The sequence below is a fragment of the Hypanus sabinus genome, chromosome 8, assembly GCF_030144855.1.
Source record: "Hypanus sabinus isolate sHypSab1 chromosome 8, sHypSab1.hap1, whole genome shotgun sequence".
In the NCBI taxonomy this organism is placed as follows: Eukaryota; Metazoa; Chordata; class Chondrichthyes; order Myliobatiformes; family Dasyatidae; genus Hypanus; species Hypanus sabinus.
In genome coordinates, this window is record NC_082713.1 from 108,510,875 (window position 1) to 108,534,469 (window position 23,595).

The window sequence follows — 23,595 nt, forward strand, 5'->3', positions numbered from 1 at the left end:
AGTCCCACAGACCTGTTGGTAGGTTAATTGGCCCACGATTAGTCTAGGATTAAATTGGGGGTTTGCTGGGCAACGTGGTTTGAAGAGCCGGAGGACCTAATCAACGCTCTATTTCAATAAAAAACAAATGGAAACTGATAACTGCTAAAGCACGTCCTGAAATAAGAACCTTGTTTAACATGTCAGTGAATAGTCAGATACCTCGCCAGGAGTCAACTCCGAACCTAACCAATTACAACGTCTTTTCAATAACCAAGATTCAACTCTGAATTACTTAAAGAACATAAAAATTAGCAACCAGTAGTCAATCAATTGGCCCTTCAAGTCTGATCCACTCTTTAAATGGATCGTGACTAACCAACCTCCATTTTGTGACCCAATTCTCACATCCACCAATTCCTCCAATATACCAAAATCTGATTCTCAGTTCCGAATGTAATCCTTGATAGGCTCTCCGCAGGTATTTAAGAAACAGAATTCCAAAGACACTCAATTCTCTGGGTAGATCCTTCGATCAGTGGGTGAATCTTATTCCACAACCTACAGATTCATTTTCAAGCACTCTACAACTCAGTATTATTTATTTACTTTTTTTTGCATTTGGACAGATTGTCTTCTTTTGCACATTGGTAGTTTGTCAGTCACCGAGTGCAGCTTTTCCATTATTTCTATTGCATTTCTTTGTTCTACTGGAATGCCTGCAAAAGATGAATCTCAGGGTAGCATACAGTGACATATACAAACTTTGATAATGATTTACTTTGAATCTTAAATCAGCAAATATTACAACAACACAAGATGATGATCATTGAAACAACTTGCAGAAGGTGGTGAATCACTGGAATTCTCAACTTTTGTATATTCTTTGAGTAATCTTGTAAATATGTCGTTTGATTAAGCATTCTTTGTTGTTTATATAATTACAGCTATATGTAAAAATATGTAAATTGCACATGTCATCATGCTACCACATAAGTGCGTACCTCACTGAAAGTAAACACAAAGCTGGATTTTCATTCTGGGATTCTTCTGAATTAATGTTTTCAAGTTACAAACAGCAATGGCAATGAGGTATTTTTAACACAAACCCGAGATGGCAACCACCCTGTTGAAACATAGCAAGATGCTTGAACTAAAAAAAGCAGTGTAGCGAGGATGAGTAAAAAAAAACAGCCTAGCATGTGCAGAGACTGTTGGGTTAAAAAAAAAGGCCAGAAACGGAAGAATTCACAGGTTCAAAAACAGTGAATACCGAGAGATAATAATAAAAAAAAAGCAGAAATGCTGACTATATCGGAATGATGAGCACGTTTGATTCCACAAGAGATAACCGGCTCATGTATACTAAGCTAATTGAACAGTATTTTAAAACAAATGAAACAGCTAATGATAAACAAGTGCCAATTTTGCAGTCTGCATTGGGTTCAAAGACATATAGCTTGCTTTGAAGTTTACCTGCTCCAACGAAACCAGCAGAAATGAGCTTTGCTGATATTGTTGAAGTAATGCAGGAACATTTAGAACCAAAGTCATCGTTGATTGCAGAACATTTTAGGTTTCATAAACAGAATTACAAAGAAGGGGAGTCCATTTCAGTATACGTAGCGAATTCAAGAAGTTGTCTGAGTATTGCAGGTTCAGTGATGGGCTTAAAGATACACTAAGAGATGTTTACTTCGTGGAATCTTACTAAAAAAACATTCAAACACAGCTCCTAACTGAAACACAACCTGCATTTAAAAGAGCAGTCAAAACTGTTATATCAATGGAAATAGCAGACAGAGACGCATTAGAATTGCTGTCAGGAATGAAAGTGAACATGAACAAAATTGCAATGTCTAAGCTGGAAGAGAGTTCAAGGAGTTTCAGGAAAATTGTAAGAATTTGGCTTTTGTGAATATAAAGAACCAAAATCTACCTCACAATATTGCATGAACTTCAAGTAGGAGACAAAATGCTGCTTGTAAAAGTAGATGCTAAGACCAAAGCCCCGGCAGATAAATTAAAGGTCAAAAAGAAAGGAGCCAATTGGATACGAAAGCAGGATTTGTCAGATGATGTTGTGGATGAGAAAACCAAGAGGAGAGATCAGACCATAAAGGAAGCAACAGTAAGGATTAATATGAGAATACTCCAGAGAACTAAATGCACCCTCCCAAGATCAAGATGCACAAACTAAAAGAAAAGAGAAGAAAGGTGCCCAGAGCTGTCAGAACCATTTCCTGCAATCTCAGGGTCAATTCCTACAACCACTTCAGAGGAGCTACTGATTCTGCTATTGTTTCACAGCCACATCTCACCTGCCAAGCAGGTGAGGAAAGATGTTATCCTACAAGAGTAAAAATCCTCCACAGCAATTCAATCTTTCGGCCTGAATGGAATCATTTAAATTTTATTATGTTGTGGATGTCTATATACTGTAGCTGTACTATATAATATACTGTATATATACTTGAGATGCAATCTCTATTGAGTTGAAGTTCACAGCTAAGCGGGGGTATTGTTAGGTATTCAATATTTCAGTATCATTTATTTGTAAATATATTGTTTCATTAATTATTCTGTATAACTCTTTATGATTATATGTAAAAATAAATGAATTGCTTACCCCTATGCCATCACTCTAACATGTGATAAGTATGTGACTCACTTGAAGTAAACACAAAGTTAGGTTTACATTCCCAGACTCCCATGTCTTCCTTTGAATTAATATAACATTTTGAAGTTGCAAAACATGACTGTGGGCATGTGGAACACACTGCCAGGGATGGTGCTGGAAGCAAATATATTAGAGACATTCAAAGATTCAATGAACATTATCAAAAAATGTATACATTATACACCTTGAGATTTGTCTGTTCACAGGCATCCACAAAGCAAGAAACCTGAAGAACAATTAAAAAAAAGACAGACCAAAACCACTGCACAAAAAAAGAGAAAGGAAAAAGAAAAAAAAACAAAATCATGCAGACAGAAACAAATGACAGTGTTCCACTTGTATATTTTTTTTGAGTCCTGAGATCTGCTCCTTGGAGCAGCCAGAGTACGTCCAAGCCTCAGCCTCAGTAGCCGGAGCAGTTCACCACCGAGAGATGAATAAACATCACGGAACAGTGAGTGAAATCAGCCCAACCCTCATGCTTTCCAGTCAATCTGGCATATAAATTGCTGAAGCACCCAGTAATGCCTTGCTCTAGGACCCGGACCACAGCATAGCGATATGCTTGGGCCGCCCAGCGCAAAGTTGTTCTGGATCTCACCAAATCAACTCAGCACTTGGAACAATCCAACCCCTCATCCACATTAGGTGGATGGGCATTAAAACTCTTCCAAAGTTCAAAGTAAACTTTATCAACGTAAAGTTTCTCAAAGTAAACTTTAACATACATATTACCACAGACAACTCAGATTCTTTTTTCCTGCGGGCAAACTAAATAAATCTATAGAAGAGTAACAGTAAATGGGATCAATGACCAATAAACTGCACAAATACAAATATAAATAAATTGTAATAAATAATAAGAGCATGAAATAACAAAATGAAGAGTCTTTAAAGTGAGACCAACAGTTGTGCAAACACCAGAAATAGAATGAGCATAGTCATCACCTTTTGTTCAAAAGCCTGATGGTTGAGGGGTAGTAACCGTTCTTGAACCTGGTGTTCAGCCCACAATGTTGTGCCACTCTATAATGTTAACATTTAAGAGACTCTTGAATAGGCATATGGATGAAAGAAAAAGAGACAGCTCTTTGGGAGGGAATGCTTAGAATGATGCTGGAGTAGGTTAAAATATCAGCACATCATTCTGGGCCGAAGAATCCAAAATGTGCTGTATGGTTCCAGGTTCAACTTGGCAAAGTTAGACATCATCCATGGAAGCACAGGTATAATCAACATTTCTGGTCAAAACCCTGCATCAGGACACGAAACATTGTCCATCTCTTTGCCTCCACAGATACTGCCTGACCACCTAAGCTCCTCGGGCAGTTGTCCTTTGCTCCAGATGATATCTGAAGTCTCGTATGCCTCCATGTCATCAGCCTGTCCAGTTATCCTTGTTTCAGTTAAGTCATTTCTCATTTTTCCCCACTCCTTTGAAGAGAGGTCAAGCCTCTTGCATCTCTGTTACACGATAAATCCACCACCCAAGGAAGGAGCCTGGTGAATCTTTGTTGCATTGGCTTTCCATCAAATTCTTCCTTTTTTGGATTAAAGAGACCAGAATTGTAGCGAAATTTTCAGAATGGAGCTGAACTGGACTACCTTCACCAGATTGAGCAGATTCTAAACAGAAAGAATTGTCAATGCTTTGAGCCAAAATATCAATTGCTAAAGCTAAAGATGAAGTTCAAAGTAAATTTATTGTCTAAGTACACCTACGTTATCATATACAACCCTGTCATTTAACCATATAACCATATAACAATCACAGCACAGAAACAGGCCATCTCGGCCCTCCTAGTCCGTGCCGAACTCTTAATCTCACCTAGTTCCACCTACCCACTCTCAGCCCATAACCCTCCACTCCTTTTCTGTCCATATACCTATCCAATTTTACCTTAAATGACACAACTGAACTGGCCTCTACAACTTCTACAGGAAGCTCATTCCACACAGCTATCACTCACTGAGTAAAGAAATACCCCCTCGTGTTTCCCTTAAACTTCTGCCCCCTAACTCTCAAATCATGTCCTCTCGTTTGAATCTCCCCTACTCTCAATGGAAACAGCCTATTCACGTCAACTCTATCTATCCCTCTCAAAATTTTAAATACCTCGATCAAATCCCCCCTCAACCTTCTACGCTCCAATGAATAGAGACCTAACTTGTTCAACCTTTCTCTGTAACTTAAGTGCTGAAACCCAGGTAACATCCTAGTAAATCTTCTCTGCACTCTCTCTAATTTATTGATATCTTTCCTATAATTCGGTAACCAGAACTGCACACAATATTCCAAATTTGGCCTTACCAATGCCTTGTACAACTTTAACATTACATCCCAACTTCCGTACTCAACGCTTTGATTTATAAAGGCCAGCGTTCCAAAAGCCTTCATCACCCTATCTACATGAGACTCCACCTTCAGGGAACGATGCACTGTTGTTCCTAGATCTCTCTGTTCCTCAATGCCCTACCATTTACCCTGTATGTTCTATTTGGATTATTCCTGCCAAAATGTAGAACCTCACACTTCTCAGCATTAAACTCCATCTGCCAATGTTCAGCCCTTTCTTCTAACCGGCATAAATCTCCCTGCAAGCTTTGAAAACCCACCACATTATCCACAACACCTCCAACCTTAGTATCATCAGCATACTTACTAATCCAATTTACCACCCCATCATCCAGATTATTTATGTATATTACAAACAACATTGGGCCAAAACAGATCCCTGAGGCACCCCGCTAGTCACCGGCCTCCATCCCGATAATTACCCACCACTACTCTCTGGCATCTCCCATCTAGCCAGTGTTGAATCCATTTTATTACTCCAGCATTAATACCTAACGACTGAACCTTCTTAACTGACCTTCCATGTGGAACTTTGTCAAAGGCCTTGCTGAAGTCCATACAGACTACATCCACTGCCTTACCCTCGTCAACATTCCTCGTAACTTCTTCAAAAAATTCAATAAGGTTTGTCAAACATGACCTTCCACGCACAAATCCATGCTGGCTACTCCTAATCAGATCCTGTCTATCCAGATAATTATTAATACTATCTTTAAAAGTACTTTCCATTAATTTACCCACCACAGATGTCAAACTGACAGGTCTATAATTGCTAGGCTTACTTCTAGAACCCTTGTTAAACAATGGAACCACATGAGCAATACGCCAATCCTCTGGCACAATCCCCTTTTCTAATGACATCTTAAAGATCTCCGTCAGAGCTCCTGCTATTTCTACACAAACTTCCCTCAAGGTCCTGGGGAATATCCTGTCAGGACCCGGAGATTTATCCACTTTTAAATTTCTTAAAAGCGCCAGTACTTCCACCTCTTTAATTGTCATAGGTTCCATAACTTCCTTACTTGTTTCCCACACCTTACACAATTTGTTTTCTTGCAGGTATTCACGGCAAGTGCAAAGAAACAATAGAATCAGTGACAGAATGCAAACACCAATGTGCAAGGGAAAACAAACTCTGTAAATACGAAAGTAGAAATAAACAATAAATATTGAGAACATATGACGAAGAGTCCTTGAAAGTGAGTGCACAGGTTGTAGGAGCAGTTTAGTGATGGGGTGAGTGAAGTTATCCTCTGGTTCAAGAGCCTTATGGTTGAGGTACTAACTATTCCTGAACCTTTGACACATACACATCAAAACACAGACTGAAAAGTGTTAACATGAAGAAATCTGCAGATGCTGGAAATTTAAACAACACACAGAAAATGCTGGTGGAACACAGCAGGCCAGGCAGCATCCATAAGGAGAAGCACTGTCGACTTTTCAGGCCGAAACCCTTCGTCAGGACTAACTGAAAGAAAAGATACTAAGAGATTTTAAAGTAGTGGGGGGAGGGGGAAATGCAAAATGATAGGAGAAGACTGAAGGAGGTGGGATGAAGCTAGGAGCTGGAAAGGTAATTGGCGAAAGTGATACAGAGCTGGAGAAGGGAAAAGATCATGGGACGGGAGGCCTCAGGAGAAAGAAAGGGGGGGGGGAGGGGGAAGCACCAGAGGGAGATGGAGAACAGGCAGTGATGGGCAGAGAGAGAGAGAAAAAAAACTAATTATGTCAGGGATGGGGTAAGAAGGGGAGGAGGGGCATTAACTGAAATTAGAGAAGTCAATGTTCATGCCATCAGGTTGGAGGCTACCCAGCCGATATATAAGGTGTTGTTCCTCCAACCTGAGTTTGGATTCATTTTGACAGTAGAGGAGGCCATGGATAGACATATCAGAATGGGAATGGGACGTGGAATTAAAATGTGTGGCCACTGGGAGATCCTGCTTTCTCTGGCGGACTGAGCGTAGGTGTTCAGCGAAACGGTCTCCTAGTCTGCGTCGGGTCTCAGCAATGTATAAAAGGCCACACCGGGAGCACCGGACGCAGTAGACCACACCAGCCGACTCACAGGTGAAAAAACTGAAAAGTGTTGTTTGATTCAAATCAAATCAGCACGCCACATCTCCAGTGCCAACACATCATGCCAGTAATTTATTCACTCTAACCCCTCCATTTTTAGGAACGTAGGAGGAAATCGGAATACTTAGAGGATACCCATGCAATCATAGAGAGAATGTACAAAATCCTCACAAGCAACAGCAGGAATTGAACCCTGATCTTACAACTGGCAGTGTAAAGCATTGTGTGAACCAGAACTGCCCCAGGACCTGTTGAGCTCCTCCTGTAGATCGTTTGTTGCTCCAGAATCCAGTGTCCACAGTCTCTTGTCTCCACTGAACTGGAGTAGTCTTATACAAATGTGGCTACGAGAGCAGCTCAGAGGCTGGGGATCCTACAGTTTCATTTGGCTGTATTCACATGGATGGGTGAATAACAATTAAACTTGAACTGCCTAACTCCCTAAAGCCTTCCACTATCTACAAGGCTCAAGTCATGAGTTTCATGGAACACTCTCCACTTCCCTTGATGGGCAAAACTGGCACCAGCCTACTGGCCATCAAGTATCTAGCCAGGACCATCAGACTCAAAAGCTGTTACTTTCCCAAGCAATAAGGCTGATCAACACCTCCACCCATTAACCCATCATGCCACATCCTCAACCAGTATTGCTTTATTTCCTGTCAGTCATCTTATACACAAGCACTCCTGTGTCTAGCATCACTTTATGGCATACAATCTATGTACATAAGCCACCTTCCTTTTCTATATTTATTGTGTTTTTATTATTGCGATTAGGTTCTTTGAGTATTCTTCTTTTGGGCTGCATCAGATCCAGAATAACAACCCTTCACACTTACATACTGAAAATGGTTTTAAACAATCTTGATTCTTGTGTAGATGAGTGCAACTTCAACGATATCAGAGGCTTAAACAGCCTACTTGATAGGCATCCTATCCACAACCAGTCTCTCTCCACCTAAGCATAGTTACCGCAGTTTGTCCCATCTACAAGATGCACTGCAGCAACTCACTAAGACTTTCTAGACAGCTCGACTTCTGTCATCTGCGTGGGCAGCTAGAGCACAGGGAACACCACCACCTGCAAATTGCCCTTCAACTCACACACCACCCTGATTTGGAAATACTGTATATTGCCGTTCCTTCGCCATCACGGAATCAGAATCTTTGAACTCCCTCCCTAACAGCACTGAGGGTAAACTCATATCTCAACACCTGGTTGAAGAGTGCTATTAACAACCTCTTGCTCGACATCAACAAAACTACGAAGCAGGCTGCTAACCAGGAGAGGGAAGGAGACCAAACATCCTTCTGTCCAGATTAGCGAATCAGAGATGGAGAGGGTCAGTAGCTTTTAGCACCCAGATGTTAACGCATGGTTGACCTGTACTAGGCCCAGCACAGTTCTGCATTCAAGAACAGTAATGTTTTTACTTCATTAGAAGGTTGGCTGAATGAACACTGACAAACTGTTGGAAGTGCCCTGACTGGTTGCATCATGGTCCAGTGGTACAACAATTCAAACACACAAGAACAGAAGCCACTGCAAAGAGCAGTGATCTCTGACCTATACATCACAGGTAACTCTTTCCCCACATTCAGTAGTATCAACAAAAGGCACCACCTCAATATCAAACATTCTTGCCATCTTCTCACAGCTGCCATCAAGCAGGAGGCACAGAAGCTCAGTAGTCTCACATGACCAGGTTCAGTAACAGGCACTTCCCTTTTTATTCCCATTTTATTCTTAATCCAACTTGCAGAATACTGTTAGTTTATCCACACTATAACCACTTTAACCCTCTTGCGCTAAAATGGACTTTTATTGTTCTAATCATGCTGCACATTTTTCTTGCAAATACTGTTTAAATGTTGCAATATGCCTGTGAAGCAAGTTTTCCATTACACCTGTGCAAGCACATACTTGAGCACATGATAATAAACTGGACTTTGAGTTCCCCCAGCACTTTTGTGTATTGCTCAACAATACAGTTGTAACTGAGAAAGTGAAACCAATACTCCTCCACCTCACCGCTCCTCTTTCCACCTAAAACCACCAACCGCCCCAAACCAACACCCACCCTCCCTCTATACTGTCCTCCCCTCGCTGCTACTCCTAACCTCTCTGCACTCGCCTTCATATAATGCATTTAATATTTCAGTAATATTTGAGCAATATTGTGAATATATTGTTTAATTAGCATTGTTTTAAAATGAACCCAAGATGACCTTCTACCTGTTGAATTGCAGCTCATTTTTACTTCGATAGGGCAGAGAGACAGTAGTGTAAAAAAAAAGTGCAGCACGAGTTTCTTTGGAAGGGGGGGGGGGGAGAGAGAGAGAGAGAGAGAGAGAGAGAGAGTCAAGTGTAAAAGAAAGGCAGAAAACAGATGACACACAAAATACTGGAGGAACTCAGCAGGCCTGACAGTATCTATGGAAAAGAATAAATAGTTGACATTTTGGGCCATGACCCTTCATCAGGACTGGAGAGGAAGGGGAGAAGTCAGAATAAGATGGGGGGGGGGGGGGGGGAGGGAAAGAGCTCTCGATCTCTGTAATGACTTAAAGTTACCTAGCCCCAACCGTTTCACTTTCACTATGGATGTCCAATCCCTATACACTTACACCCTCCCCGTTTCACCCATCACCTGAACCTTGCAGAACATAGAACACAAGAGTACAGCACAGGAACAGGCCATTCAGCCCACAGTGTTGTGCTAAACCAACTAAAAAGCAAATCAAAAACACCCAGGCACTAATCCCTCCTACCTACACTATGTCCCTATCCCTCCATTTACCTTACATCCATGTGCCTATCCAAACATCTCTTCAAGGTTTCTAATGCACAAACCCCATTTCCAGAAAGGTTGGGATATTTTCCAAAATGCAATAAAAACAAAAATCTGTGATATGTTAATTCATGTGAACCTTTATTTAACTGACAAAAGTACAAAGAAAAGATTTTCAATAGTTTTACTTACCAACTTAATTGTATTTTGTAAATATACATAAATTTAGAATTTGATGGCTGCGACACACTCAACAAAAGTCGGGACAGTGGCATGTTTACTATTGTGTTACAACACCTTTCCTTTTAATAACACTTTTTAATCGTTTTGGAACTGAGGATACTAATTGTAGTAGATTTGCAATTGGAAATTTTGTCCACTCTTGCTTGATGTAAGACTTCAGCTGCTCAACAGTCCGTGGTCTCCGTTGTCTGATTCTCCTCTTCATTCTCCGGAGCTGATTATCTGTTATTTGTGAAGTGGGGTGCCGTGCGCAATCATAATCGGTTGAAAACGGACGTGGGAGCATGGAGGAACATCTGGAAATCTCCAGGAACAACACCTTCATTGCTGCTGCTGCTGCGAGGTCTGGGTCTCTGCTGGGAAGAACAGCCCCCCCACCCGCCCCGTCCTCAGGGTCGCGTTGCCGATGGCCGTTGGCGGGGGCGTCTTAATACACTTGGCAGAGGATGGTGCTCAGAGAAGCTGTGCCGGAAGGGATGGTCGGAGGTTCAACGGACTCAGAATCCGCTGCAGTCAGCTTACTTTCACTGTGTGCTGCGTCTGCAAGGCTGGGTTCAACAGAGCTTTCATAGTGTGCTGCGTCTGTGAGGCTGAGTCGGGCAGCGCCATGGAAGTCCATAACGTGGGATGACGAGTCAATCGGGACTCTGAGGACTTGTGAAAACTGTGTGATGGTTTCTTTCGAACTTAGTCTTTTAACACCTTTGGACTATTTTTACAGTGTCCATGGTTTGTTTTTTTTTAATCAATTATGCTATTGTGTGCACTGTTGTAACTATGTGGTTTTGTGCAGGTCTTGCAGCTTTAGTTTTTGGTCTTGTTTTGTCTGGTAGTTTTGGAGCTCCTTTCCAGGGAACGCACTAAGATGGTAGCGCGATATTAATACGCAGCAGCCTCTCCAGACTGGATTGGGGATTGCCAAACATTTTGTGGATTTTCTGGTGTAGTCTGTATTGTCATATGCTTTTGTGATATCATTCTGGAGGAACATCGTCTCATTTTCTAACTGCATTGCATTTGTGGTTTCTAAATGACAATAAACTGAATCTGAATCTCAATGATGCGCCATACATTTTCAATAGGAGATAGAGCTGGACTGGCAGCAGACCAGTCAAGCACACGCACTCTGTGTCTACAAAACCACGCTGTTGTAGCCTGTGCAGAATGTGGTCTGGCATTGTCCTGCTGAAATAAGCATGGACGTCCCAGGAAGAGATGTCGCCTTGATGGCAACATATGTCTCTCTAAAATCCTAATATACGCCTCAGAGTTAATGGTACCATCACATACATGCAACTCACCCATGCCATGGGCATTGATGCACCCCCATACCATCACAGATGTTGGCTTTTGCACCTTTCGCTGATAACAATCAGGATGGTCGTTTTCATCTTTGGCACGGAGAACTCGACGCCCGTTTTTTCCGAAAACTAGCTGAAATGTGGACTCATCTCACCACAGCACACGGTTCCACAGTCCTTCGGTCCATCTGAGATGAGCTCGGGCCCAGAGAACTCGCCGGTGTTTCTGCATAGAGTTGATGTATGGCTTCCTCCTTGCGTAATACAATTTCAAGTTGCATTTCTGGATGCAGCGACGGACTGTGTTAAGTGACAATAGTTTTCCAAAGTACTCCTGAGCCCAGGTGGCTATAATTGTCACAGTAGCATGACGGTTTCTTAGGCAGTGCCGCCTGAGGGCTCGAAGATCACGCGCATTCAACAATGGTTTCCGACCTTGCCCTTTATGCACTGAGATGTCTCTGAATTTTCTCTGAATCTTTTCACAATATTATGTACTGCAGATGTTGAAAGACCTAAATTCTCTGCAATCTTGCGTTGGGAAATGTTCCTTTTGAACTGACTAACAATTCTCACACGAATTTCGGCACACAGTGGTGAGCCACGACCCATCCTTGCTTGCAAAGACTGATGGATGCTACTTTTATACCCAGTCATGATACCTCACCTGCTACCAATTAGCCTGCTTAATGTGAAGTCTTCCAAACCGGTGTTATTTGAATATTCTGTGCACTTTTCAATCTTATTTTAACTCTGAGCCAACTTTTGTTGAGTGTGTTGCAGCCATCAAATTCTAAATTTGTGTATATTTACAAAATACAATTAAGTTGGTCAGTAAAACTATTGAAAATCTTTTCTTTGTACTTTTGTCAGTTAAGGTTCATGTGAATTAACATATCACAGATTTTTGTTTTTATTGCATTTTGGAAAATATCCCAACTTTTCTGGAAATGGGGTTTGTATTTACCTCTACCAGGCAGTGTATTCCCAGCATCCATGGCTCTCCAAGTTTAAAAAAAAAAGGACCCCTCACATCCCCTCTGAACCTACCCCCCTCACCTTTAATGCATGCCCTCTGGTATTAGACATTTCAACCCTGGGAAACAGATACTCTACCCATTATCCACACCCCTCAATCTTGTAAACCTCTATCAGATCTCCTCTCAGCCTCCAACACTGCAGAGAAAACAATCCAAGTTTATCCAGCCTCTCATAAGAGAGCATGCCCTCTAAAGCAGGCGGCGTCCTGGTAAAATTCTTCTGCATGTTCTCCAAAGCTTCAAAATCCTTCCTATAGTGGGGTGACCAGATATACACACAGGTTGTTATATATCGACCTGTACAGCAACATTCAAGGAGCTATGAACTTGAATCCCAAGATCCTACTGCTCAGCAACACTGTTAAGGACCATGTACTTAACAGTGTGTTGTCTCCTTGCATTTGCCCGACTGAGATGCAACACCTCAGTTGCAGAAGTGTGCTAAGAAATGCCAGATGGCTGGGTTAAACACCATCTGCCATTTCTTAGCCCACCTCTGCAACTGATCTATAACTCTATATCTCATAATCTCTGTCTGTTCCCTCACTATCAAGTCCCCAATAACTATTGCACTGGCTGACTTTACTCTTCCCTGTCACAGCTCAGCCACAGCACTGATGGGGTGCTGCTGCCATGCTCTGGTGGGTCATCCCCCAGCAGTATCCAAAGGGGTACACTTGTTGCTGAGGGGAATGGCCACAGGGAACCCTGCACTGACTTCTTAATCTCCTTACTTCTCCTGCTGTTCAAAGCCTGTACTCTGGGTGTGATCACATCTTCAAAAGTCTCATCTACATCTTCAGCCTTCTGAATGATCCTGTGTACATCAAACTACAGCTCCAACTCCTTGATCTGGTCAGTCAAGCTCTGAAGTGGAAGTGCACTTTCTACAGATGTTGTCATCAGAGAAAGTCAGGTATCCTGAATTCTCACATCTGACAGGAAAAGTATTCCATCCTGACCACTCAATACCAAAAAGAAAAAGGCTTGCCTCTTCTTAACTGTGCCTCTGCCTGTTCACACTGAACCCTGTTAAGGCAAAGCCTTCACACCCGATCATTGGCACACTCCAACAATGGCCACTCTACTTGAGCTTACCTTCCTTTTATTTGCAACTCAGCTTAGGCCTCTGATGCCAACACTTTCTGAGACCTTGCTCAAATCTCTCCTTTTAGCCAATCTCCCGAATTCTGTAGGGCTCTGACCCGATACACAATCATCTTGTCTGGCCCACCAAGAAAAGGCTTCTTCCTCCTCTCACTCTACTTTCTTGTTCTGACCTCCCCTTCCTTTTCAGTCCTGATGAAGGGTCTCACCCGAAACATTGACTGTTCACTCTTTTTCACAGATGCTGCCTAGTCTACTGAGCTCCTCCAGCATTTTGTATGTCTTGCTTTGGAGTTCCAGCATCTGCAGATTACAAAACAGATTAAATTAACAAGCAATGTGTAAAGCCACAGGTTCATAAAGCGTGAGCTCCAGGTCATAACAATACGCCGAAATAGCTGGCTACATTTGAAAGATAGATGCGTTCAATTGCATAACAGATAACTGGATTATCTATACTGAACAAATGAAGCAGCATTTTAAAGCAAATGAAATAGCCCATGAAAAATGAATGTCAGTACCTGTCTGACCAATCATACTGTGTTACTGTTGTGGCAGGGGCTCGCATACACCAGACCAACACAGGTTTTAAGGCAAAACTTGCAGAAAATGCAACAAGGTAGGACACATACAAACAGCACGTCAGGCAGAAGAAAATAAATGGACTGTAGAGGGAAGAGACAAAAATAAAAACTCAAGTTGCACTTTCAAAAAGACCACCAATTTGCATTCGTAATGAAAACCTGATATGATGAGTGTGATACAGGACTACATAGCCTTGAAATTTACGATGTGAAAACTAACAATAGACAAGCAACACACACACAAAATGCTGGTGGAATGGAGCAGGACAGGCAGCATCTATAGGACGAAGTACAGTCAATGTTTCGGGCCCAGACCCTTGAATTTCCAGCATCTGCAGATTTCCTCATGTTTGCAAATAGACAAGCAATATGGCTTACACTGAAGTGAACAGCAAGCTAATTGAAATGGAATTGGACACTGGCTAGTCTGTTTCAGTCATTTCACAAAATGAGTTTGAACACCATTTCAAAGATATTAAACTGAAACCTGAAAATATCTAACTAAGAAATTATACTGGAGAAAACAGTCAGAATGACATTCTTAACAGTGAAATACAACAACCAACAAGCCACCTCTTTAAGTACCCTGGGATGCAGACCATCAGGTCCCGGGGACTTATCAGCCTTCAGACTCAACAGTCTATCCAACACCTTTTCTTGCATAATATAAATTTCCTTCGGTTCATCCTTTACCCTAGTTCTTTTGGCCACTATTACATCTGGGAGATTGTTTGTGTCTTCCCTCGTGAAGACAGATCCAAAGTACCTGTTCAACTCACCTGCCATTTCCTTATTCCCCATAATAAATTCACCTGTTTGTCTTCCATGGCCCAATTTTGGTCTTAACTACTTTTTTTGCTATTCACATACATAAAGAAGGTTTTACTATCCTCCTTTATATTCTTGGCTAGTTTACCTTCGTACCTCATTTTTTCTTGGCGTATTGCCTTTTTTGTTATCTTCTGTTGCTCTTTAAAAGCTTCCCAGTCCTCCGGTTTCCCACTCATCTTTGCTATGTTATACTTCTTCTCTTTTATTTTTATACTGCCCTTAACTTCCCTCGTCAGCCACAGCCGCCCCTTGGGATCTTTCTTCCTCTGGAATGAACCGATCCTGCATCTTCTGCATTATTCCCAGAAATACCTGCCATTTTTGTTCCACTGTCTTCCCTGCTAGGGTATTGTTCCATTGAACTTTGGCCAGCTCCTCCCTCATAGCTCCATAGTTCTCTTTGTTCAACTGTAATATTGACACATCCGATTTTCCCTTCTCCTTCTCAAATCGTAGGTTAAAACATATCATATTATGGTCACTACTTCCTAATGGTTCCTTTACGTCGAAGTCCCTGATTAAATCCGGTTCATTGCACAACTCTAAATCTAGAATTGCCTTCTCCCTGGTAGGCTCCAGTACAAGCTGTTCTAAGAATCCATCTCGGAGGCACTCCACAAACTCCCTTTCTTGGGGTCCAGTACCATTCTGATTCTCCCAGTCTATCTGCATGTTGAAATCTCCCATGACAACTGTATCATTACCTTTGCGACATGCCAATTTTAACTCTTCATTCAACTTACACCCTACATCCAGACTGCTGTTTGGGGGCCTGTAGATAACTCCCATTAGGGTCTTTCTACCCTCAGAATTTCTCAGTTCTATCCATACTGACTCGACATCCCCAGATTCTATGTCCCCCCTCGCAAGGGACTGAATATCATTCCTCACCAACAGAGCCACCCCACCCCCTCTGTCAGTCAGTCTGTCCTTCCGATAAGATGTATATCCTTGAATATTCATTTCCCAGGCCCTGTCCGCTTGAACCCATGTCTCAGTTATTCCCACAACATCGTACTTGCCAATTTCCAACTGAGCCTCAAGCTCATCTACTTTATTCCTTATACTTCATGCATTCATATGTAATACTTTTAATTCGGTACTCCCCTCTCCTTTCATATCAATTCCTATTTCACTTGGCCATACTGTATGATCTCTTCTTGAGCTTTCTACTCCATTGATTCTGCTGTCTTTTTTGACTTTTCTTATTGTCACTTTCCCTTTAACTCCATCCTTATATTTCCAGTTCATCCCCTCTCCCCCACTGCTTAGTTTAAACACATCCGTGCTGCAGTGGCAAACCTGTCTGCCAGAATGCTGGTCCCCCGCCTATTAATGTGCAACCCATCCCTTTTGCACAATTCATCCCTACCCCAAAACAGATCCCAGTGGTCCAAGAATGTAAATCCTTGCTTCCTGCACCAGTTCCTCAGCCACACATTCAGATCCATTATCTCCCCGTTCCTGCCCTCTCCAGCATGAGGAACTGGAAGCAAACCAGAGATAACCACCCTGGAAGTCCTGCTTTTCAGCCTTCTTCTGAGTTCTCTGAAGTCCCGCTGCAGAATGTCCTTCCTCTTCTTCCTGATGTCATTTGTGCTGACATGCACTACCACTTCCAGCTGTTCACCTTCACCCTTGAGGATTCCCTGCAATCAGTCTGTGATGTCCTGGATCCTGGCACCAGGGAGGCAACACACCATCCTTAAATCTCGCCTGTTGCCACAGAAACCCCTTTCCGTACCTCTTACTATGGAGTCCCCTACTACCACAGCTCTTCCTGATGTCTGACTCCTCGGCTCTGCTTCTGCACCAATTTTCGGCTCGCAGACCTGTCCGCCTCTCAGACTGGCAGTATCTTCTGTCCTGACAGCTTCCAAAAAGGTGAACCTGTTTACGAGAGGTACATCCCTTGGAGTATCCGGTACTTCAAGCATCCTTTCCTTCCTCATCGTTGCCCCCTTTCTCTCTTCCGGTATCCTCGGTGTAACGACCTCACTGTAGGTCCTGTCCAGAAAATCCTCGTTTTCGTGGATAAACCAGGGTCATCCAGTTCTTTCTTCAGTGCTGCAACATGCTCCTTCAGAAGCTGAATCTGGACACAGTTTCCACAGCTGTAGCAGCCGAGGGAACCATCAGTGTCCCTGACCTCCCACATCATGCATGTAGCACACTGAATCAGCTTAGCGGTTATGTCTTCACCCTCTGCAAATGTGCCTGGCGTAGTCTCCTCGCCGAAGACTCTCAAGCCAAATACTAGCACTTTTTACACCAGGCACTTCCCTCGACCAGGCCACTTCCCGATGTACTCTCCACAACCTATCTGTAGGAGTTTGTCAAAGTTTTAGGTGTCATGCTGAATTTTCACCTATACTGCAGTTGTATTATATAGTATACTGTATATTCTATATCACTTTGGAGGTTATAGCAAGGAGAAATGTAATATATTTAACATTTCAGTAATATTTGAGTAATATTATAAATATATTGTTTAATTAAGCATTCTTTGTTTACATAATTCATTATGGGTTATTTTTAAGAACTACATGAATGGCATACATCATTACACCAACACATCACATGTGAGAGCCTCACTAAAATAACTAAGTACAGTACACAAGTTCATCCCCACTCATGTCTTTTTCTTCTGATTAGTTTTTGGAGTTACAAAACATTACAATTCATTGCTACAATAAACCTCGCCCATACCATCCGCTCACTATTCTCCCTACCCTCTCCTCATCATCAATAACCTCCCCACTCCTATCCTTCCAATCCTATACCTACTCTCCCCATTCTATCCTCAATTCCCACCTACATATTACACTCTCCCTCACTACTCCATTCCCTACCCAACCCTTTTAACTCACTCACCCCCTCTTCCCGACCCCTACCAAACATCGACACTCACCCAAACTCTGCACCTCCACTTCTACCCTAATATCCTTACCCCTCCCCTCCCCTACCCCTTTCCGAACCTCCTCATCCTATCTCCCCTCCCTAATACTACTTCTAAACGTCCCCACTCCACACCCACGCTCCCCGACTGCCCGCAATATCCCCGGTCCCAGTACCTCGGCGTCTCAGCGACCCACGACTGTCCAACCGCCGAAAGCGCGGAGTTAAATTCACCGCCATTACCGCCTCCCGCTCGCAGCGTCATCAAGACCAGCTCCCGAGCGACAACAAGCGTCAATAAGCCCCGCCTACTGAGGGGCACGCAGCGTCGAAGCCCTGCCCACTGAGGGCACGTCCGGGCGAAGCCCCGCCCACTGAGGCTTCGTCACAACGAAGCCCCGCCTACTGAGAGGCACGCAGCGTCGAAGCCCTGCCCCCAATCCTCTCGGGGCCTTCGATCTTGCTCGAAGGGGAAGTTGCTCCGTCCTTCCTCAACGGGACCACGGAACGAGACATCGAGCCCCGCTCTCTCCCTATCTCAGATGGCTCTAAATTCCTTGCCTCATGACTCATTTTATTGATGCACCATATAAACAGTCTTATCGGGATACAACAGGGCCTGGTATGCCAAAAGCTTTGTTCATGACTTCAGATGGGGAGGCTTGTGTCAATGATGGAGTTGAGTACGCAATTTCTGCAGCTTTTTCCAATCCTGTGCCGTGGCCCGTCCATGTCAGATGGTGATGCAACCAGTTAGATTGCTCTTCAGCATACATCTGTGGAAATTTGCCAGAGATCGGTGAAATACCAAATCTCAATGTCTTATGTACAATAGACAATGAACACCATCTCAATATATATTGCTCTCCTTTTGCACTATTTTATTGTAGATCATAATATATTTATGTCTTGCACAGTACTGCTGCCGCAAAATGACAAATTTCATGATGTGTCAGGGATAATGATTCTGATTCTAAAACACTTCTACAATTTATTTAGAATTAAAGTCCTTGAGCTCTGAATGGAAATTAGTCACTGCTTACTGGCTAACAGTTGGTTTGTTAAACCCTCTGTTTATTTATTTGTATAATTCATTGCATTTGGATCCAATTAATTCAGTTCAAACTCGAGACTGACCTTGGTTGCTTTTCCCATTGAGAAAATTCAAACCTCAGGAAAAACTCTACAAGACTTCTTACTGAAATAAGATGGGGGAGACTGGAAAATATCCAACAAGTCTAGCTTCTGACATAAGGAGAAAAGACCACAGAATACAGGCCCTTTGGTCCATCATATCTGCACCAGGATGGTAATTTAATGCATCCCAACTGCCTGTTCGTGTGTCCATTGAACTGCCTCCTAAATATTGCTATCTGATAGAAAATGTTTGTGTCAGGGATGTATGGGTTAGGGTTAGTAAGTTGTGACCATGCTATTTTGTTGCCACACAAATTTACATATAATTTATCTTCTGTGTGTTGTCTGTACTTAAGTGTCTGTGATTTTACTGCAAGCTGGATTTTCATTGGATTCATATCTCACAATACTAATGAAACCTAACGATAAACTCAGATGGACTTGGGAAGAGAAGAGGACATTGAGGTAGAGATTTGCCATGATTATATTCAATGGAAGAGATGAAAGGTCTCAACCCGAAACATCGACTGTTTATTCATTTCCATAGATGCTGCCTGACCAGCTGAGTTCCTCCAGCACTTTGTGTGTGTTAGTCTGGATTTCCAGCGCCTGCAGAATCTCCGGTGTTTTGAATGGAGGAGAGACTGGCCCATTCCTACTCCTATTTTCTACATTCTGTGTTGATTTCAGTGAAGTGTGTGACTTCATGGACTCAGTTAGCAGGTTGTGCGAGAGGAGATAAGAAATTTCAGTTGCTGCCTCCAAAAGCAGAAGTTCAAAGGCTGTTACTTCTGCAAAGTCAGGAAATCATCATCACATGGGGACCCAGGCCATTTGCTGTTTTCAGGAACTCACCGAACACTTACTGGCTTCTGAGTTCCTCGCTGACAGCAGAGACTTCACCAAAACATCAACTGAATTGAATTGACTTTCTTTCTTACATCCTTCACATACACGCGGAGTAAAAATCTTTACGTTACATCTCCATCTAATTGTGCAATGTGCAATGATAGTAATTTATAATAAATAGAACAGTCGGTGTAATATAGAGTACATTCAAATCAGCGTGAGTTCATCAGTCTGATGGCCCTGTGGAAGAAGCTGTCCCGGAGCCTGTTGGTCCTGGCTTCTATGCTGCGGTACCTGTTTCTGGAAGGTTGCAGCTGGAATAGATTGTGGTTGGGGTGACTTGGGTCCCCAATGATCCTTTGGGCCCTTTTTACACACCTGTCCTTGTAAGTGTCCTGAATCATGGGAAGTTCACAACTACAGGTGCACTGGGCTGTCTGCACCACTCTCTGCAGAGTCCTGCAATTAAGGGAGGTACCGTTCCCGTACCAGGCAGTGATGCAGCCAGTCAAGGTGCTCTCAATTGTGCCCCTGTAGAAGGTTCTTAGGGGTTGAGGGCCCATACCAAAATTCCTCAATTGTCTGAGGTGAAAGAGGTGCTTTTGTGTCTTTTCCACCACACAGCTGGTGTGTACAAACCACGTGAGGTCCTCGGAGATGTGGATGCCAAGAAACTTGAAGCTGTTTGCCCTCTCAACCCCAGATCTATGATGTCAATAGGGGTTAGCCTGTCTCCATTCCTCCTGTAATCCACAACCAGCTCCTTTGTTTTTGCGACATTGAGGGAGAGGTTGCTTTCTTGACACCACTGTGTCAGAGAGATGACTTCTTCCCTGTAGACCACTTTGTTATTGTTTGAGATAAGGCCAATCAATGTAGTGTCATCAGCAACTTTAATTAGCAGATTGGAGCTATGGGTGGCAATACAGTTGTGGGTATACAGGGAGTAAAGGAGGGGGCTTAGGACACAGCCCTGGGGGGCTCCTGTGTTGAGGGTCAGAGGGGCAGAGGTGAGGGTGCCCACTCTTACAACCTGCCAGCGGTCTGATAGGAAGTCCAAGATCCAGCTGCACGAGGCAGGGTCAAGGCCGAGGTCTCTGAGCTTCTTGTCGAGTCTGGATGGAACTATGGTGTTGAATGCTGAACTGTAATCCAAGAACAGCATTGTCACATAAGTATCCTTCTTCTCCAGATGTGTAAGGACAGTGTGTAGAGCATTGGCTATTGTGTCATCTATCGATTAGTTGTGTCGGTAGGCGAATTATAGGGGGCACAGTTTGGGTGGTAGCAAGCTGCAGATGTAATCCTTGACCAGCCTCTCAAAGCATTTGCTTATTATTGAGGTAAGTTAGACAGGACACCATTATTTCAGACATGTTGCCTTGGTCTTTTTTGGTACAGGGACAATGGTGGGTAATTTGAAGCAGGAGGGCACTCTGCTCTGGGACAGTGAGGGATACAAAATGTCTGTAAACACACCAGCCAGTTGTGCTGCACACATTCTGAGTATTCGCTCTGGGATGCGGTCCGGTCCTGCAGCCTTGCGACTGTCCACTCGTTGGAAACTTCTGCGTACCTCAGCATCAGAGATGACCAGGTAGCGGTGGCTTTCTTCGAAGGCTCAGAGTTAGCGACATCAAACCAAGCAAAAATGCGATTCAACTCATCTGGGAGAGAGGCTGTGATTTTGGCGGCACCACAACATTTGGCTTTGAAGTCTGCGATGGTACGCAGCCCTTGCCACGTCACATGTGCTGTTCGTTGTGAATCTTGACTCAATCTTCTCCCTATATTGTTGTTTCGCAGCCTTGATAGTTTTGCGCAGATCATAGCATATTCTTCAGTGCAAATATAGATCCATACTTCCTTGAATGTTTCATCACCAGTAGATAGGGTCATAAAGAGAGCTTTTTTGGATGAGGATTCTTGGTATGAAATGTCTACTCTTTATTCCTCTCCAAAGATGCTACCCAACCTGTTTACAGGAGTTGGGATGTTATGTTGAAGTTGTGTAAGACATTGGTGGGACCAAATTTGGAGTATTGTGTGCAGTTCTGGTGACCTACCTTCAGGAAAGATACAGTAAGATTGAATACAGAGAAAGTTTGCAATAAAGGATGTTGCCTGGACTTAGGACCTATTACAGGGAAAAGATGAATAGGTTAGCATTGTAGAATGAGGGCAGATTTGACAGAGGTATACAAAATTTTGAGGGTAAATGCAAACAGGCTTTTTTTTCAACTGAGGTTGGGTGAAACTAGAAGTAGAGCTCATAGGTTAAGGGTGAAAGGTGAAATATTTAAGGAGGACCTGAGGGGGAACTTCTTCACTCAGAGGGTGGTGCAAGCGGGGAACGAGCTTCCAATAGAAGTGGTGGATGCAGGTTCAATTGCAACTTCTAAGAGGAGTTTGGATGTTCATTGATGGGACACAAATGGAGGGCTGTGCTCCAGCTACAGGTTGATGGAACTAGGCAGAATAACAGTTCGACATGGACTAGTTGGGCCAAAGGAACTATTTCTGTGCTGTGGTGTTCCATGTTCAGTTGAAGAACATGACTCACCACACACTTCCTCCCCTACCTGCTCAAGGGCAAATATAAATCAGGCAATGAATTGTCCTAGCCAATGCACCATACTCCATAAATGGTTAATTTTTGAGCTCTATTTGAGACCTAAACCTCAGAAAATACCTTCCCAATCTATTTTTTATTTATTTAGAGAAACTATACAGTGCAGAATACACCCTTCGAGCGGAGCTGCCCAGCTCCCCGGACAACCCAATTTAAGCCTAACTCAATCACAGGACCAATTAACCTTCCCGGTATGACTTCGGACTGTTGGAGAAAACTGGAGGACCCAGAGAAAACTTGCATATTCCATAGGAAGGATATGTAAACTCCTTACAGCTGAATCTGAAATTAAACTCCAAACTCCAATGCAGTGAGCTGTTATAGCGTCGCGCTAAACACTATGTTACCATGACACCCATGAATCTCCTTGGTCTTAGTGGAAGTAATTCACTGAGACCTTTTATGTGCAAATTACTTTGTGGTGTTTTGCTTCAGAGATTTTTATGTTTCAATTATCTGGAAACTTACAGGGTTTTAAACTTCAGCACCTGACCACAATTTCACAGCGATTACTGTCGAAGTGAGGGTGGCTTTTAACTAAATACACTTTCATGAGATTTCCAAAGTGATTTAGAGCCAATGCCTCCAAAGAATTATTAATGCACTGTTGGTTTAACAAAACAAAAACTTCCATTTTCTCAGGTGCGTAACAATTCTAAGGTGCTCATCTGAACTAGAGCAGTTAATATTTAGTGCCCAATTGTAATCAGAATTAGGTTTATTGGAGAAGAAAGAACTAGAACACTACAACACAGTACAGGTACTTTAGCCCACAATGTTGTGACAACCTTTTAACCTCCTCTAAGATCAATCTAACCCTTCCCTCCCACATAGCCTCCATTTTTCTGTCATCCATGTGTCCATCTTTTGCACATTGTTTGTCAGTCTTTATTTATGCATCATTTTCCAAAAAATTCCATAGTATTCCTTTATTTTCTTGTAAATGCCTGCAAGAAAATGAAGCTCAAGTTAGTATATGGTCACATGTACCTACTTCAGAATCAGAATCATATTTATTATCACCGGCATGTGTTGTGAAATTTGTTAACAGCAGCAGTTCAATGCAGCACATGATAAAATAGAA

General features: G+C 42.8%; 1 protein-coding gene across 2 annotated transcripts in view; it reads right to left on the minus strand.

The window, feature by feature from the left end:
• Positions 1 to 18,202, minus strand: part of depdc4 (DEP domain containing 4) — a 75,302-nt gene extending 57,100 nt beyond the window's left edge. Inside the window, exon 1 of one of the 2 annotated variants that reach the window (XM_059977562.1) lies at positions 18,070 to 18,202. In XM_059977562.1, coding sequence (XP_059833545.1) covers positions 18,070 to 18,133 — 64 coding nt within the window. In that variant the 5' untranslated portion in view covers positions 18,134 to 18,202. The remainder of the gene's footprint in view (positions 1 to 18,069) is intronic. The other variant, XM_059977563.1, reaches the window with a different exon arrangement.
• Between the last annotated feature and the right edge of the window lie 5,393 nt (positions 18,203 to 23,595).